General features: G+C 40.5%; 1 protein-coding gene across 1 annotated transcript; it reads left to right on the top strand.

The window, feature by feature from the left end:
• Positions 1-1,380: 1,380 nt before the first annotated feature.
• LOC129825783 (diphthine methyltransferase-like) lies at positions 1,381-5,824 on the top strand (the record flags this gene model as incomplete). The annotated part of the gene is made up of 4 exons (XM_055885926.1): positions 1,381-1,523; positions 1,907-2,079; positions 2,269-2,666; positions 5,485-5,824. Coding segments are annotated over 3 exons (477 nt in total), but the record flags the coding sequence as incomplete, so codon positions are not given.
• Positions 5,825-18,053: the final 12,229 nt, after the last annotated feature.

Genomic DNA, 18,053 nt, shown 5'->3' on the forward strand with positions numbered 1-18,053 from the left:
AGAGCCCTGCTGTAGACACTAATACTAGACAGACAATCAAAACCAAGATATGACTGTATACACTACGATGTATGTCACTGACTGTAAATCAGAAAGATGTTACTTATCATACCTGTTGAGACACTGGCCTGGTCTGTGTATAAGGTGGTATGGCCGTGAGCTAGGTTCCTGTACACTGACACTTCTCTATATGTGCATTCATCAGGGATCAGAGGTGGCGGCTACTCGGATTGGCCGACTGTACCTCCTCCAGTTTAGTCAACAGGGATCTATGTGTCCGCCCCTCAATGAGCTGCACGGTTTTGACACAAGCTATGTTACATCTACAATTGTATGATGATAACAGCTACAAATACTTTTGTTCATTCCACCGCTTGTTTGGCTTCTTAATATCCGCTGTCATGTCCATTATGTTAGTTTGTTTGGGCTAAGGTTGCAAAACCTTTCCAAAACTCACTGGTTTTGCAGATATCCCAGTTGAAACATTACTTGATTCAGGAGGGAATGAGCACAAAATCCGTAATCCTCCAAACAGGATATGTGAAAAATTATTACATTCCCCTGCTGTCAGGGTTACCAATCCTATTGTGTGTGTCTGTCTGTCTTTGTTTTTGCCCCTGTGTGATGGTGTGTACACTTTGACTTCACTAGATGGCCAGGGTTATCATGCATTTTGATCAGATGGATTCTGTGTGTTTTAGTCTTGTGACTAAATCATATTACATTTGTATTTGTCAGATGCTTGGTAAACGTGTAGACTAACAGTGAAATGCTTACTTACGGGTCCTTCCCAACAATTCAGAGGGAGAAAACAGAGAAATAATAGAAAAGTAATAACACGGAATAATAAATACACCATGATTAACAATAACTTGGCTATATACACAGTACTGAGTTGATGTGCAGGGGTACGAGGCCATTCAGGTAGATATGTACATATATGTAGGGGTAAAGTGACTAGGCAACAGGACCGATAATACACAGTAGCAGCAGCGTATGTGATGAGTCCAAAAATGTTGTGCAAAAAGGCTCAATGCAGATAGTCTGGATAGCTATTTGGTTAACTATTTAACTAAATATTTAGAAGGTTTATGACTTGGGGTAGAAGCTGTTCAGTTAACTATTGGCTTTTATCTTCCATAGCAACGAGTTCAATTGGTGACCTCATATTTACTGCTGTCTGCATACTTGCAGATTTTTTTTTTTTTAAATGACCAGCTTCCCCTGTGTGTATGTTTGTGTGTCTGTCTGTCTGTCATCTGATGGAATGCACCTGGCAGGTGGGGATGACTGCAAACTTAAGGGCTGGAATCTTAGAATGGGTTCCTCTTCCCCCACTTTCACTAGCAAGAGGCGAGGGATGCCAATGAATGTTGACATAATAAGGAGTCAAAATGCATTTGTAATACCCATGGCAAAGTAAGTAGGTGCACAAATGTAAAACATCTTTCTGGTGAAAGCACTCTAAGTGTATGCAGTATACACAGTAGCCCACGTCGGGAGCGCATTCTAGCCACAGGCAGGTACATGAAGATTGATTTCACTATTTGAGTAATGCCCTTTATTTTCACCATTGTAATATATCCCTTATCCCTTGTCCCTTATATCCCAAGCTCCCATCTACATGATCAGTCAGTCTGTCAACATAAAGTGTTACGTCCCAAATGGAACTCTATTCCCTTCACAGTGCACTAAATTAGACGACTACCATAGTATGGTGCACTACAAAAGTAGAGAGAGAATATGTTGCCATTTGGGACACACATGATGTGATGGACAATTTGATGTCAAGCCCTTAGGTTGCTCGTTATAGCTATAGGAGAGAGAGAATTCCCATTATTCACTGGAGTGATCGTATGGGCCATAGGATCACTCCAGTGAATAATGGGAATTATCTCTCCTGTAGCTATGACGAGCAGGTGCTCCTATGGGCTGAGAGAAACATGTGCCAGCCTCTAAGTCAGAGTGCCCTGGGTGGAGGAGTGTGGAGACTGAAGTGGCATCCTACCCATGAGCACCTGCTGTTGGCTGCCTGCATGCACATCGACTTCCACATCCTTCACTGCCAGCAAGCCCTGGGTGAGTCTGACTGTCTGGGACATGATGAGCAGATGACAACTAAACTCACCCCTTTACCATAACTACCATGTTTGACACATTTTTAAACGGGCATTCCAACAAAATAGGCTTAGTATTTTTGTTTGGTGTTGTAGAAATTGTAAGAGCAATAATGTTTTGTCATTGTGTTCACTTCACTTTTTCCTCTAGAGGGCAGTGGAATAGTGTGTTCTGTCCTAGCCTACATCCTTCACAACTCTCTGGCCTACAGGGTGGACTTGGCCAACCTTACCCTGGAGGAGCCTGCTCCCTTGTGGAGAGGTTTTGGACTTGTTGGTCAAGCCTATGAAATCAAGAGTCAGAAGAATTGATGTGATATCTCACCATAGAGGATTGTTTAAGCCAACTACTACTAGAGGTCGACCGATTAATCAGCATGGCCGATTAATTAGGGCCGATTTCAAGTTTTCATAACAATCAGTAACCTGCCTTTTTGGATGCCGATTATGGCCGATTACATTGTAATCCACGAGGAGACTGCGTGGCAGGCTGACCACCTGTTACGCAAGTGCAGCATCAAAAGGACCTTGTGGCTGCAAGGAGCCAAGGTAAGTTTCTAGCTAGCATTAATTAAACTTATCTTATAAAAAACTATCTTCACATAATCACTAGTTATCTACACATGGTTGGTGATATCACTAGGTTAACTAGCTTGTCCTGCGTTGCATATAATCAAAGCGGTGCCTGTTAATTTATCATCTAATCACAGCCTACTTCAACTTCTCCAAATGGGTGATGATTTAACAAAAGCACATTTGCGAAAAAAGCACAATCGTTGCACAAATGTACCTAACCATAAACATCAATGCCTTCCTTAAAATCAATACACAGAATTATATATTTTTAACCTTCATATTTAGTGAAAAGAAATGCATGTTAGCAGGCAATATTAACTAGGGAAATTGTGTCACTTCTCTTGCGTTCAGTGCAAGCAGAGTCAGGGTATATGCAGCAGTTTGGGCCACCTGGCTCGTTGCGAACTGTGTGAAGACCATTTCTTCCTAACAAAGACCGTAATTAATTTGCCAGAATTTTACATAATTATGACATAACATTGAAGGTTGCGCATTGTAACAGCAAGATTTAGACTTGGTATAATAACTACAACCTAAAACCTAAAACTTCTTAAATGGGAATATTGAAGACTCATGTTAAAAGGAACCACCAGCTTTCATATGTTCTGAGCAAGGAACTTAAACGTTAGCTTTTTTACATGGCACATATTGCACATTTACTTCTCCAACACTGTGTTTTTGCATTATTTAAACCAAATTGAACATGTTTCATTATTTGTTTGAGACCAAATAGATTTTATTTATATTAAGTTAAAATAAGTGTTCATTGTTCATTCAGTATTGTTGTAATTGTCATTTATTACATATATATATATATATATATATATATATATATATATATATATATATATATATATATATATATATATAGACAACCGATTATCATCTTTAAATGCTGATACCGATTATTGAAGAACCAAAAAAAGGCGATACGGTATCGCCTTTTTCAGCATGGCCGAAGATACAGATAATAATCGGTATCGGCATTGAAAGATGATAATCGGTCAACCTCTAACTACTAGTAGATGTTCCTGTCTCACTCATTTCACTGTACTCCTTCAAACAAACACACAAAGAACCAGCACCAATTTAAATGATATATATATATATATAACACATATATACAGTGGGGCAAAAAAGTATTTAGTCAGCCACCAATTGTGCAAGTTCTCCCACTTAAAAAGATGAGAGAGGCCTGTAATTTTCATCATAGGTACACTTCAACTATGACAGACAAAATGAGAAAAAAAATCCAGAAAATCACATTGTAGGATTTTTAATGAATTTATTTGCAAATTATGGTGGAAAATAAGTATTTTTGTATTTTGTTGCAAAATGCTCATTCCAATGCTGCATACATGATGCAAATGCACCTGGCATTTATTCAATATTCCTTGGATTAAATAGGCCTACAATGAATAACATGCATATATCTGAACTATTTATGATTGTGTAGGACAAGTCAATATCATTCTACCCTGATTAATATTTTATTTAATGGCAAACCAACACCTTTTAGGTCAGTAAACATAACCGATCTTAATGTATGCTTCCCTGATAAGTGGGTCGCGGATTTGTTGCAACTGTTTGAAAGTGTGTTCCAGGAAAATAATTAGTTAAATCCACTTGTACTTTCATGTATATAAGATTTTTTTAGCAATACATTTACTGTACTTCTCTTATACTGTTACCTCTATGTGTGACTTACTTTGTGGACATCTAAGCTTAGTTTGACATTGTGCATATCTACTACTATAATCAATATTCACCATAATGATTTTGCTTAGTGCATCATAGACGGGTTGGTTTTTAGCAACAAAACCAACGTGTGCGCAACTATGGGGCAAAACAGACAGGGTTGGCTTAGATTGTTCACAACATGTCAACTATATTTCAGCTCCAATGAGCACTACAAATCAGGATCAATGAGTTAGCCGGCTAACTTTGATAAGCAACCAGAAACAACTATAGGTCTTATGGTTTATTTCAAGCGTATCTTTCAAAATAATGAACATTTATATCAATATTTTGGCAAGTTAGCTGGCGAACTCCTTGAACCTGCTTCGTAGTAAACCCTTGGTTGTCTCTCAAATACATCATTACAGTTGTTGGTTAGCTAGTGAATTTGAACCATATTAGCATAAATGTAACATCAGTCAAAGCATCTCAAAACACATGACATGGTATCAAGAACAAGATAAAACTAGCAGAAACGAACCACCTACCATTCCTCACATGGCAGCTTGTCATTGTTGCTTGCTATCTGGCCATCCAGAATCACCACAGACAGCCTTCTGCCCCACTGAAGTGTGCACATCGTTTTCGTGACGTTGTCAGCTAACCTGTCTATACCTAGGCAACAGTACATCCTAATAACTTGTAGCCATCGTGTACTGATCTCTGGTAAAGAAGACAAAAGTAGTAAAACAATATGTAGCCTAATATGAATGTTTTATTTAGAATAGAACATAATATGGGGGCTCCCGAGTGGCGCAGAGGTCTAAGGCACTGCATCTCACTACAGACACCGTGGTTCGAATCCAGGCTCTATCACAACCGGCCGTGATTGGGAGTCCCATAGGGCGGAGAACAATTGGCCCACCGTCGTCCTGGTTTGGCCGGTGTAGGCCGTCATTGTAAATAAGAATTTGCTCTTAACTGACTTGCCCAGTTAAATATAGGTTAAATAAAATCAAAATATTAGTACCTTCACTTCAGCAAGCACATTGACAGTAGACCAGGCCCCATGATCAGGGCCTATATACACAAAGGTTGCTTACCGCCCCAACAGGTCCACATACGATGCAATCACACTGCACACTGCCCTAACCCATCTGGACAAGAGGAATACCTATGTAATGCTGTTCATCGACTACAGCTCAGCTCACCCTGGGTCTCGACCCCGTCCTGTGCAACTGGGTCCTGGACTTTCTGACGGGACGCCCCCAGGTGGTGAGGGTAGGAAACAACATCTCCACCCCGCTGATCCTCAACACTGGGACCCCACAAGAGTGCGTCCCCAGGGACTGCGGTTGAAAATTAGCCGGCTGGCTAAATCCGGCACTTTTACTGAAACGTTGATTAATGTGCACTGTCCCTGTAAAAATAAAATAAACTCAAACTCAAACTCAGCCCTCTCCTGTACTCCCTGTTCACCCATGACTGCTTGGCCATGCACGCCTCCAACTCAATCATCAAGTTTGCAGACGACACTATAGTGGTAGGCTTGATTACCAACAACGACGAGACGGCCTACAGGGAGGAGGTGAGGGCCCTCTGAGTGTGGTGTCAGGAAAATAACCTCACACTCAATGTCAACAAAACAAAGGAGATGATCGTGGACTTCAGGAAACAGCAGAGGGAGCAGCCCCCTATCCACATCGACGGAACAGTAGTGGAGAAGGTGGAACGTTTTTAAGTTCCTCAGCGTACACATTACAGACAAACTGAAATGGTCCACCCACACAGACAGCGTGGTGAAGAATGCGCAGCAGCGCCTCTTCAACCTCAGGAGGCTGAAGAAATTTGGCTTTTTACCAAAAACGCTCAAACTTTTACAGATGCACAATCGAGAACATCCTGTCGGGCTTTATCACCGCCTGGTACGGCACCTGCTCTGCCCACAACCGTAAGGCTCTCCAGAGGGTAGTGAGGTCTGCACAACGCATCACCGGGGGCAAACTACCTGCCCTCCAGGACACCTACACCACCCGATGTCACAGGAAGGTCAAAAAGATTATCAAGGACAACAACCACCTGAGCCACTGCCTGTTCACCCTGCTATCATCCAGAAGGCGAGGTCAGTACAGGTGCATCAAAGCGGGGACCGAGTGACTGAAAAACAGCTTCTATCTCAAGACCATCAGACTGTTAAACAGCCATCACTAACATTGAGTGGCTGCTGCCAACGTACTGACTCATCTCTAGCCACTTTAATAATGAAAAATGTATGTAATAAATGCATCACTAGCCACTTTAAACAATGCCACTTTATATAATGTTTACATACCCTACATTACTCATCTCATATGTATATACTGTACTCTATACCATCTACTGCATCTTGCCTATGCCGTTCGGCCTTCGCTCATTCATACATCTTTATGTTCATATTCTTATTCATTCCTTTACGCTTGTGTGTGTTAGGTAGTTTTTGTGAAATTGTTAGATTACTTGTTAGATATTACTGCATGGTCGGAACTAGAAGCACAAGCATTTCGCTACACTCGAATTAACATCTGCTAACCATGTGTATGTGACAAATAAGATTTGATTTGAAATGATCTACTGTAGGATCTGTCTATACCAGGGATCTCCAACCATGTCCCTGGAGAGCTACTGTCCTGCAGGTTTTCACTCCAACCCTAATCTAGCGCACCTGGTTCTAATATCTGGTTGATACGCTGAATCAGGTTAGTTACAACTGGGGATGGGTTTGAAAACCTGCTGGAGGGTAGCTCTACACTGGAACAGGGTTGGAGAGCCCTGGTCTGTACAATATTATTGATTTTGAAATAAAAGGCTAAACTGATCCTAGATCAGCACTACTCTGAGGCGCTATGGGACACGGGCCTGACTCAGCTGTATCACAGGGTTAGTAACATCTTGACCTCCCAACACAAACAGAACAAGTCAATGGTCCTTGATGATCAGACAGTTTCAGATTGATGGGTCTAGTTATGGAATAAAGTTCTTGGGCTATAGCTTTTAAATAACTTCCCTCCTGCATGGTTTCAAATCTGTATTGCTCTCCAGGGTTTGTGTGCTTCTCTGATCAATTTAATACTGATCATCAGTATTGTAGGCTTTATCTCTATAACATGATAAAACAATGACACTACTCTATACTGAAGAAAATAATCACATACTTTATTAATTACTGGATTGGCCAAAAACATATCAGTATTTCTAAAACCAGAAATGGTTAATTATCTTCCTCACTCTTGTGGTAAAGAATTGTCATGCACATGTGTCCAAACCTTTTAATTAAAGCTGCTGGTGGCAAGGAAATATGTTATGGATTCAAAACGCATCATGTTTGCTGTGGATCGCGCCTTTCTGAGCAACAGTGTGTGTGTTTAGCTAAGAACAGCTGACACAAGCTTCGTCAAGTTTCATTTTTACTATCAAGGTATCTTTTTTTTTTCTTAGGGGGGGTGATAAACTTTAATTTTGCAGATAGATTGTGTGTTCTATCAATGTTATTGTTTACATCATTTCCAATCCCCCATATAATTAAAAATATATATTTTCCATCTTTATTATTTTGCCCTAACCCTACCACCACTCCCTAATTGGAGTAAACTAACGAACAACAATACTTAAGCTTCTACTTCCACTTTATACATACTGTATTCATTTTACAGACACAGTATATTTTACATGAGTTCTCTTTTTTTTTTTTTTTTTTTAATCCCACCCTTCAGTTACACTCAACCCCACCCATCTACTCCATCTAGGTATAATTTCTTAGGTCTTCATTTGAGATTGCATTCTGAAAAGGTGTAATTCGCAGATGAATGCCTTTCCTTAGATTGTGTTAGGGGTCTTTGGAAGGCCACTGCTAACATACAGTGCATTCTGAAAGTTTTCAGACCCCTTGACTTTTCCCACATTTTTTTACAGCCTTATTCAAAATTGATTAAATTATTTATTTCCCCTCTTCAATCTATACACAATACCCCATAATGACAAAGTGAAAACAGTTTAAGAAATGTTTTCAAATGTATAAAATAAAATAAAAAGTTCCTTATTGTAAGTGTATGTATTCAGACCCTTTGCTATGAGTCTCGAAATAGAGCTCAGGTGCATCCTGTTTCCATTGATCATGCTTGAGATGTTTCTACTCGATGGGAGTCTACCTGAGGTAAATTCAATTGATTGGACTTGGAAAGGCACACACCTGTTTATATAAGGTCCCATAGTTGACAATGCATGTCCGAGCAAAAATCAAGCCATGAGGTTGAAGGAATTGTCTGTAGAGCTCCGAGACAGGATTGTGTCGAGGCACAGATCTGGGAATGTCTGCAGCATTGAATGTTCCCAAGAACAAAGTGGCCTCCAACATACTTAAATGGAAGAAGTTTGGAACCACCAAGACTCTTCCTTGAGCTGTTCGCCCGGCAAAACTGAGCAATTGGTAGAGACGGGCCTTGGTAAGTGAGATGACCGAGTTTCCGATGGTCACTCTGACAGAGGTCCAGAGTTCCTCTGTGGAGATGGGAGAACCTTCCAGATGGACAGCCATCTTTTCAGCACTCCACCAATCAGGCCTTTATGGTAGAGTGGCCAGACGGAAGCCACTCCTCAGTAAAAGGTGCATGACAGCCCTCTTGGAGTTTGCCAAATGGCACCTAAAGGACTCTCAGACCATGAGATAAGATTCTCTGGTCTGATGAAACCAGGATGGAACTCTTTGGCCTGAATGCCAAGAGTCACATCTGGAGGAAACCTGGCACCATCCCTACAGTGAAGCATGGTGGTGGCAGCATCATGCTGTGGGAATGTCTTTCAGCTGCAGGGACTGGGAGACTAGTCAGGATCAAGGGAAAGATGAACGGGGCAAAGTACAGAAAACCTGCTCCAGAGCGCTCAGGACGTCAGACTGGGGCGAAGGTTCACCTTACCAACAGGACAGCGACCAGAGCCCGGACTTGAACCTGACCAAACTTCTCTGGAGAGATCTGAAAATAGCTATGCAACGACGATGCCAGATCTTGAGAGGATCTGCAGAAAAGAATGTGAGAAACTCCCCAAACACAGGTGGGCCAAGCTTGTAGCGTCATACTCAATAGGACGTGAGGCTGTAATCGCCGCCAAAGGTTCTTCAACAAAGTACAGAGTAAAGGGTCTGAATACTTATTTTAATGTGATATTTCAGTAAAAAAATATATACTTTGCAAAAAATTATAAAAAACATTTTTTTGCTTTGTCATTATGGGATATTGTGTGTAGATTGATGAGGGAAAAAACAATTTAATACATTTTAGAATAAGCTGTAACGTAACAAAATGTGAGAAAAGTCAGGTGGTCAGAATACTTTTCCGAATGCACTGCAGCTAGCTTTCTATGTGGTTGTGCCATTTTCATGACCATGTTGTCTGTGTTGACAACGCACCTAGTTACCTGTAGGAAATGTAGCTAGCTGGCTACATGCCTAGCAAGATACGAGTCTGCGGGCAAGTTCGCCAACGTAATTTAGCAAGGTATCTCTAACTAGGTAGGTAGCTAGGTAGCTACACTGAACAAAAATATTAACGCACCATGTAAATTGTTGGACCCATGTTTCATGGGAAACTGGTCACAATTGAAGGAATGATGGATGGCGCTAAATACATGGAAATTCTTGAGGGAAACCGGTTTCTGTCTTCCAGAGATTTGAGACTGGGGACAATGACCCTAAGCAGGACAATGACCATAAGCATACTGCTAAAGCAACACTCGAGTGGTTTAAGGGGAAACATTTAAATGTCTTGGAATGGCCAAGTCAAAGCCCAGACCTCAATCCAATTGAGAATCTATGGGATGACTTAAAGATTGCTGTACACCAGCGGAACCCATCCAACTTGAAGGAGCTGGAACAGTTTTGGCTTGAAGAATGTGCAAAAATACCAGTGGCTAGATGTGCCAAGTTTACAGAGACATGGTGGCTCTACAAAGTTCTGCACGCTCAAGTTTTCTATTTTTTGTTGTTTTATTTCTTGTTTGTTTCACAATAAAACATATTTAGCATCTTTTTAAAGTGGTAAGCATGTTGTGTAAATCAAATGATACAAACCCCCGAAAATAATTTTTAATTCCAGGTTGTAAAGCAACAAAACAGGAAAAATGCCAAGGGAGTGAATACTTTCACAATCCACTGTATCTATATTCACAGTCATGTGAAATCCATAGATTGGGGCCTAATTCATTTATTTCAATTGACTGATTTCCTGTAATGTACTGTAACTCAGGAAGATCTTTGAAATTGTTGCATGTTGCATTTATGTTTTTGTTCAGTGCAGCTAGATGTCTTTGACAGTTTTGCAGAGTAGAAAAATATCCTCTGTTGTAGCTTACGTTAGCACTATTTTCATTCTAGTAAGAACTCACAGCTATGGAACTATTTAGCTGTCAATTAGAATTTCCCTTGAGACTCGATGCAGCCAAATCATTGTTTTGATTTTAAACGACAACTACGAAGATGACTAATCATACATATCCATCTTATGTATTAGTGTAGCCTGCTAACTGTGGCAGGAATCTTGCTAATCGTAATGATACTTCAAGCAATGTGATTTTAATCAAGAATCTTTGCTTTTCTGACGTTGCACACAGACCACTTTTTATTGATATTCTAATCAAAATTATCTCCAGAGCACTTTGTAACCACACTCTTCCCATAGAAACAAACCAACATCACCCACTGATGAAAGAATGTACCAGAAGTACAGTTGCGGCCAAGTATGTTGGCACCCTTGCATGTTTCTTAAATTATTCTAAATTTCTTTGGTCATCAACATTGCAGAACCAATTTTATTTTTGTAAACTTGAGTTAAAAATATGTATTGAGAAAATAAAGACAAATGGCATGGACAAAATGATTTCCACCTCGGAGCTAGTACTTGATTGCTTATTGTAGCCATCAATGAGCTTGCTGAACCTTTCTACTGACAAGTTGGTCCACTTTTCAGTAGGGTCCGAGAGTGAAGTACTTACACTATAGTCTAACATGTTGGCTCAGCATTCCCGAACAGTCCCATTACAAGTCAGAATGTTGAACAAACTTCATTTCAACTTACTTTACCTGTTGTCCTCTGATTTTCTCCCTATGTCAGAGGTAATCGGAGACAAAATATACACAGGGAAGCATTATGAGAATCTTCTTTCTCATGGTCTGAGAGTCCTTTAGGTGCCCTTTGGCAAACTACAAGCGGGCTGTCATGCGCCTTTTACTGAGGAATGGCTTCAGTATGCTGGTCGCACGTGACAAACACTTTCACAATAGAGAGAAATAGTCATGTTGTCTTTTTGTTGGCACTATCTGGTTCGTTGGACAAAGCCTATGGGGGAAATGAATGTCGTTTTTGGATAAACACTGAAAATGGTGGTAAACAGGCTTATGAGATCTTATATGTTTTGTTCTATAAGATAATCTTTGTCAGCCAACTTCACTTATTCTGACTTTTGAAGTATTTATGTAAAGGTCAAATTAACGGACTGATATTATCTCATAGAACAAAATGTATAATCTCTCCTAAGCCTACTGTCAAAAGGACCAACAGCATGGACAAGCATTAAAGTGTAATTCTCTAATTGTACTCAACGTTCTGGTTTGTAGGGACTCTTTCTTTCAGACTAAAAAGCCATGGGGTAACCATGGTAACAGTCTGTTCAGGCAAACTTTTCAGCAGCAAGCTGCTCTAATTCTTCTATATTTGACGGGTGCCCTACACCAACTGCTGTTTTCAGATGCCTTTTATGCCATGGCTATAATTTAACATCTTTACCGCTATCAATGTGTTCAACATCCACTGAAGTAGCTAGCAAGTATACTAGATAGCAACAGTAGTTGCCTTGGTAACCAGACAAACAGACATGCTAGTTTATCTACCCAAACCAGCAGGCCATAGCATACTATTATGAAAATCTAATTCAACGCCAATGTTTTCAATTCAAGTTTTGCTTTCAAAAGCAGCTCAAACATAGAACATGTAAGAATGAACTATATTCATTGAATTCTACCGTGCAAATATACAGTGCATTATAGGGAAATAATGCACACTCTAGAATGCCCCTCAAGCCAATCAGAAACGAGTAATTAACAAAGTCATGGTATAAATATGGTAAATGCCATTCCATTTGCTTCGTTCCGGCCATTATTATAAGCCGCCCCCCCTCAGCAGCCTCCTGTGCTTTGGGGTTGTCTTCCTGCTGGAAGACCCACAACCTTCAATGGAGACCCAGGTTATGGACACTGGGTTGACCATTGGACCTACTAAACACCTGCTAATCTTCTGATTTTAGTATGCCTTGTGCACATTTAAGGCCCCCAGTTTCAAAGACAGTAAAGCAACCTCACAGCATTATTATAGCTTCCCCATCTTTGTTTGTAGTGAGGATGTTCTTTTAATTGAATGCTTCATTTGGTCCTCTGTAAACCCAGGGCTGATCTGGATCTGGATCTTGGTCCACAGAACATTTCCCCCAGGAATAAGGCTTGTTTAGGTGGGTTTTTGAGAAGTTCAATCAGGCTTTCTAGTCTCCTTCAGCAGTGAGGTCTTCCTATGTTTACCAATGGCTAAATGAAGTGTTCATAGAAAACAACACCCTCTCTACAATCAATTATGGGTGTAGTTCGATAATACCGTGAGGTTGCTTTGCTGCCTCTAGTGCTGTGGGCCTTGTATGGGTGCAAGGCATCATAAAATCAGCAGATTATCAAGGTGTTTTGGAGTGCAACGTTCAACCCAGTGTCCAAAAACTGTGTATCGTTTTTGAAGGTTGAGGGTCTTCCAGTAGGACAACAACCCCAAACACACATAAAAAGCACCCTGGAATGGTACAGAAAGAAACGCTGGACTGTTTTGGAGTGGCCAGTGAAGAGTCCAGATCTGAATCGCATCCATAACATATGGCGAGAGCTGAAAACAGCTGTTGGTGGAGGGCACCCCTCTACCATTGAAGAGTTGCCAGTAGAAAGGTGCAATGTGCTCATTGACGGTTACAAGAAGCATTTGTCGGCAGTTATGTTGGCCAAAGGCTATGCAACCATGTACCAAATCTGGGGTGCCAATAGTTTAGTCCATGCCATTTGTTTATTTTCTAAATTTAAATTGTTAACTTAAATTTACAAAAATAAATTGGTTCTACAATGTTGAAAATTCAATAAGGTGTGGAGACCAAATGTTGTTTTCAATTTCAACTTATTTCAGAAGAAATAGGAAATAATTTAAGAAAAGTGTAATGGTGCCAATATATGTATGGAAAAACTATACCTAACATAAGGAATGGGACCAGCACACAGAAATTGTTGTGGCATTTTGCTTAACATTTCAGGGGGGGGTTGAGAAATGGCCATTGTCTGATCGATGTCCTATCATATGCACTGACTCAAAGACCAGTCTTCCAGTTGTGACATTTCACTGTGAAATACAAAGAAACAGATTAATAGACAGGTCTGTAAAAAGCTGCAGTACTCTGTGCTATTCCCAATCTTATAGAGCATGCATGACACTATATTGATATCAAAATAAAAACATTTAATAAAATAAAAACATTTCTGAAATGACTCATTTCACATTTCACTCATTTCACTCAAGCAAATTTCCTCTGATCCTTGTTTCCATGTTTCCTCTCCTTAACTCTTATCATTTCCCTCTGACTTTGGGTAGGAAATGAGTGAAGGCTAGGAAAAGAGGACACAAGGAGTCGAGGAAAGGATATTGAGATTCAGCCCTGGTTAGGTTGAAACGTGTTGCACTATGCTGCTGTGTGAATTGCCAAAGGGCTGATCTTTCATTACTTGGTATCGAGTGAGTTGAGAAAACACTTTTGCATCTAAAACCAAAGGCTACCCTGTTAGTATACACATAACGTAGGCTACATGCATTTTCTCTTTTGTCATTTTGGATTGTAGTTTCTTCATGCCTCTAGATGGCAGTCTATCACAGTCATTTCCTTACTGAACCGACCTACTCCTACACACTAAGCTCTGTCTCTCTGTTCTTGTAGCTTTAGGGCCTTTGTGTGTTAATTTAACAGTTTAAAAAAAATCTACTAACCAAATCCCGGATTGCCCCTTTACTTTATCTTGTATTTAACTGTATTTTAATATTTCATCAATTGGCCTACTTGATGTGAAAAAACAAATAGTTTCACTTGTTTTGGTCTTTTAACCAAGTCTTCTTGGATGCATACGTTATAAAGTGGATAATAAATTATTTTATTTAATAAGTTATTTCAATAAAGTTTGAGAAGGAATTTAAAGTCACACAGTTACAGACAGAGAGCTGTATAGCCTATTTCATCAGTGAGTAGGCTAAATCAAATCAATGTTTATTTTGACGCGTACACGGTTTAGAAGCTGTTATAGCGGGTGCAGCGAAATACTTGTTAATAGCACCGAACAGTGCAGTAAAATGTCAAACAAGTACAAGTACACAAATAATCAGACACAAGAAATCAAGAATGGCAAAAAGAATCCAGGTAACAACCCAAATAATTCTGAGCATCATTGTTAGTTCTTCTGAGTATCATTGTTAGTTCTTCTGAGTATCATTGTTAGTTCTTCTGAGCATCATTGTTACTTCTTCTGAGCATCATTGTTAGTTCTTCTGAGTATCATTGGACGCAGCTTAGATTTTCTGACTCCATCTCCCTTTGAAATGTAGAAGACAGGCAGCTTTCGAACTGTGAGGTGGGAGTTGTGACTGTAGGATAGAATGGTTTCCCCTCTCAGAGTTGCAGAGAGAAGCAGCTGCTTTTGTTGTCAGGAGGACTGCCTGCATGGGGACCAGGTGTGCAGCTCTGTGCTCTGCTTTGTGAGGCTGTGCCTGCCTGCGTCATTGGGACAGACATGCCAGGGATTTTACTGCCTGTGTGATCTGTTATGAAACGAGTGAGAGAGAGGGGGATCAGGCTGGAGGACAGATATGATGAAGGGAAGGAGGAAGATGTGAGAAAGGACGGAGAGAGAGAGAGAGGGAGGGAAGGGGGTGTAAGCACCGTGGTTCAAATCCTCGAGATGGTAATGTGGAAAAATCTGCAGTGGTAGAAAAAGTACCCAACTGTCATACTTAAGTAAAAGTAAAGATACCTTAATAGAAAATGACTCAAGTAAAAGGGAAAGTCAGCTAGTAAAATACTACTTGAGTTAAAGTGTAAAAGTATTTGGTTTTAAATATACTTAAGTATCAAAAGTAAATGTAATTACTAAAATATATGTAAGTATCAAAAGTAAAAGTATAAATCATTTCACATTCCTTATATTAAAACCTGTTTGGGATAGGGGGCAGCATTTTCACGTTCGGATGAAAAGTGTTCCCAGAGTAAACAGCCTGCTCCTCAGGCCCAGAAGCTAATATATGCATATTATTTGTAGATTTGGATAGCAAACACTGAAGTTTCTAAAACTGTTTTAATGATGTCTGTGAGTATAACAGAACTCATATGGCAGGCGAAAACCTGAGAAATATCCAACCAGGAAGTGGGAAATCTGAGGTTTGTAGTTTTTCAAGTCATTGCCTTTTGAATATACAGTGTCTATGGGGTCATATTGGACTTTCTACAGCTTCCACTAGATGTCAACAGTCTTTAGAACCTTTTTTCAGGCTTCTACTATGAAGGGGGAGCGAATAAGAGCTGTTTGACTAAGGGGTCTGGCAGAATGCCATGAGCTAAGACAGGCGTGCGCCCGTGAGAGCGAGCTGCGTTCCTTTTCATTTCTAAAGACAAAGGAATCTTTATTGACATAAAGATGAACTTTATCGAACAAAACAAACATTTATTGTGGAACTGGAATTCCTGGGAGTGCATTCTGATGAAGATCATCAAAGGTAAGTGAATATTTATAACTCTATTTCTGACTTTTACTGACTTTACAACATGGCGGGTATCTGTATGGCTTGTTTTTGTGGCTTAGCGCTGTACTCAGATTATTGCATGGTGTGCTTTTTCGGTAAAGCTTTTTTGAAATCTGACACAGAGGTTGCATTAAGGAGAAGTATATATTTCATTCTATGTATAACACTTGTATCTTATATCAACGTTTATGATGAGTATTTCTGTAAATTGATGTGGCTCTCTGCAAATTCGCCGGATGTTTTCGAGGCACAACATTACTGAACATAACGCGCCAATGTAAACTGAGATTTTTGGATATAAATATGAATCGAACAAAACATACATGTATTGTGTAACATGAAGTCCTTTAAGTGTCATCTGATGAAGATCATCAAAGGTTAGTGATGAATTTTGCACATTTGTGGCCTGCTGGAGGTCATTTTGCAGGGCTCTGGCAGTGCACCTCCTTGCACAAAGGCGGAGGTAGCGGTCCTGCTGCTGGGTTGTTGCCCTCCTACGGCCTCCTCCACGTCTCCTGATGTACTGGCCTGTCTCCTGGTAGCGCCTGCATGCTCTGGACACTACGCTGACAGACGCAGCAAACCTTTTTGCCACAGTTCGCATTGATGTGCCATCCTGGATGAACTGCACTACCTGAGCCACTTGTGTGGGTTGTAGACTCCGTCTCATGCTACCACTAGAGTGAGAGCACCGCCAGCATTCAAACGTGACCAAAACATCAGCCAGGAAGCATAGGAACTGAGAAGTTGTCTGTGGTCACCACCTGCAGAATCACTCCTGTTTTGGGGGGTGTCTTACTAATTGCCTATAATTTCCACCTTTTGTCTATTCCATTTGCACAACAGGATGTGAAATTTATTGTCAATCAGTGTTGCTTCCTAAGTGGACAGTTTGATTTCACAGAAGTGTGATTGACTTGGAGTTACATTGTGTTGTTTAAGTGTTCCCTTTATTTTTTTGAGCAGTGTATTTCGCCCTCTGCCATTTCAGCGGATTTTGTCTAGGGGTTAGTCTAGGGGTAGACCTAGTCTTAAGTAAACCAGACAGCACCATTTTCTTGTAATTTAATTTTTTTACAGATAGCCAGGGGCACACACCAAAACTCAGACAAACAAAGCCTTTATGTTTACTAATTCCACCAGATCAGAGGTAGTAGGGATGACCAGGGATGTTCTGTTGATAAATGTGTGAATTGACCCATTTTCCTGTCTGCTAAGCATTCAAAATGTAACAAGTACTTTTGAGTGTCAGAGAAAATGTATGGAGTAAAAATTACATTATTTTCTTTAGAAATGTAGTGAAGTAAAAGTTGTCCTTGAGCATGGTAGTTAACCCCCAACAACAACTGCTCCCCGATTCCCGATGGCGTGGACATCGATCAAGGCAGGCCCCCACACCTATCAGATTCAGAGGGGTTGGGTTAAATGCGGAAGACACATTTCGGTTGAATGCATTCAGTTGTGCAGCTGACTAGGTATTCCCTTTCCTCTTCGTCTTCTTGTGTAATGTCTACCTTCTACTGATTAACCGTTTCCATATTCCTCTCTTAATTAAAAATGTGATGTGAAGGAGAGGTGCTCCCACTATCATAGCTGCTCCTCCGCAGGCTTCAGTAGACCAGTATCCTGACTGGTGTATCCTGACTGGTAGTCCGGCTCAGGGCTTGTAAGACCACTTAGCTGGCAATCTCTATACTTGGAGACACCTGGCCAGGTATGGATATGGAGAGCCACCAGTCAAGATACTGGTCTACTGAAGCCTGTGGAGGAGCAGCTATGATAGTGGGAGGCCCTACCT

Source organism: Salvelinus fontinalis, chromosome 28 (assembly GCF_029448725.1).
Source record: "Salvelinus fontinalis isolate EN_2023a chromosome 28, ASM2944872v1, whole genome shotgun sequence".
NCBI classification, from domain to species: domain Eukaryota; kingdom Metazoa; phylum Chordata; class Actinopteri; order Salmoniformes; family Salmonidae; genus Salvelinus; species Salvelinus fontinalis.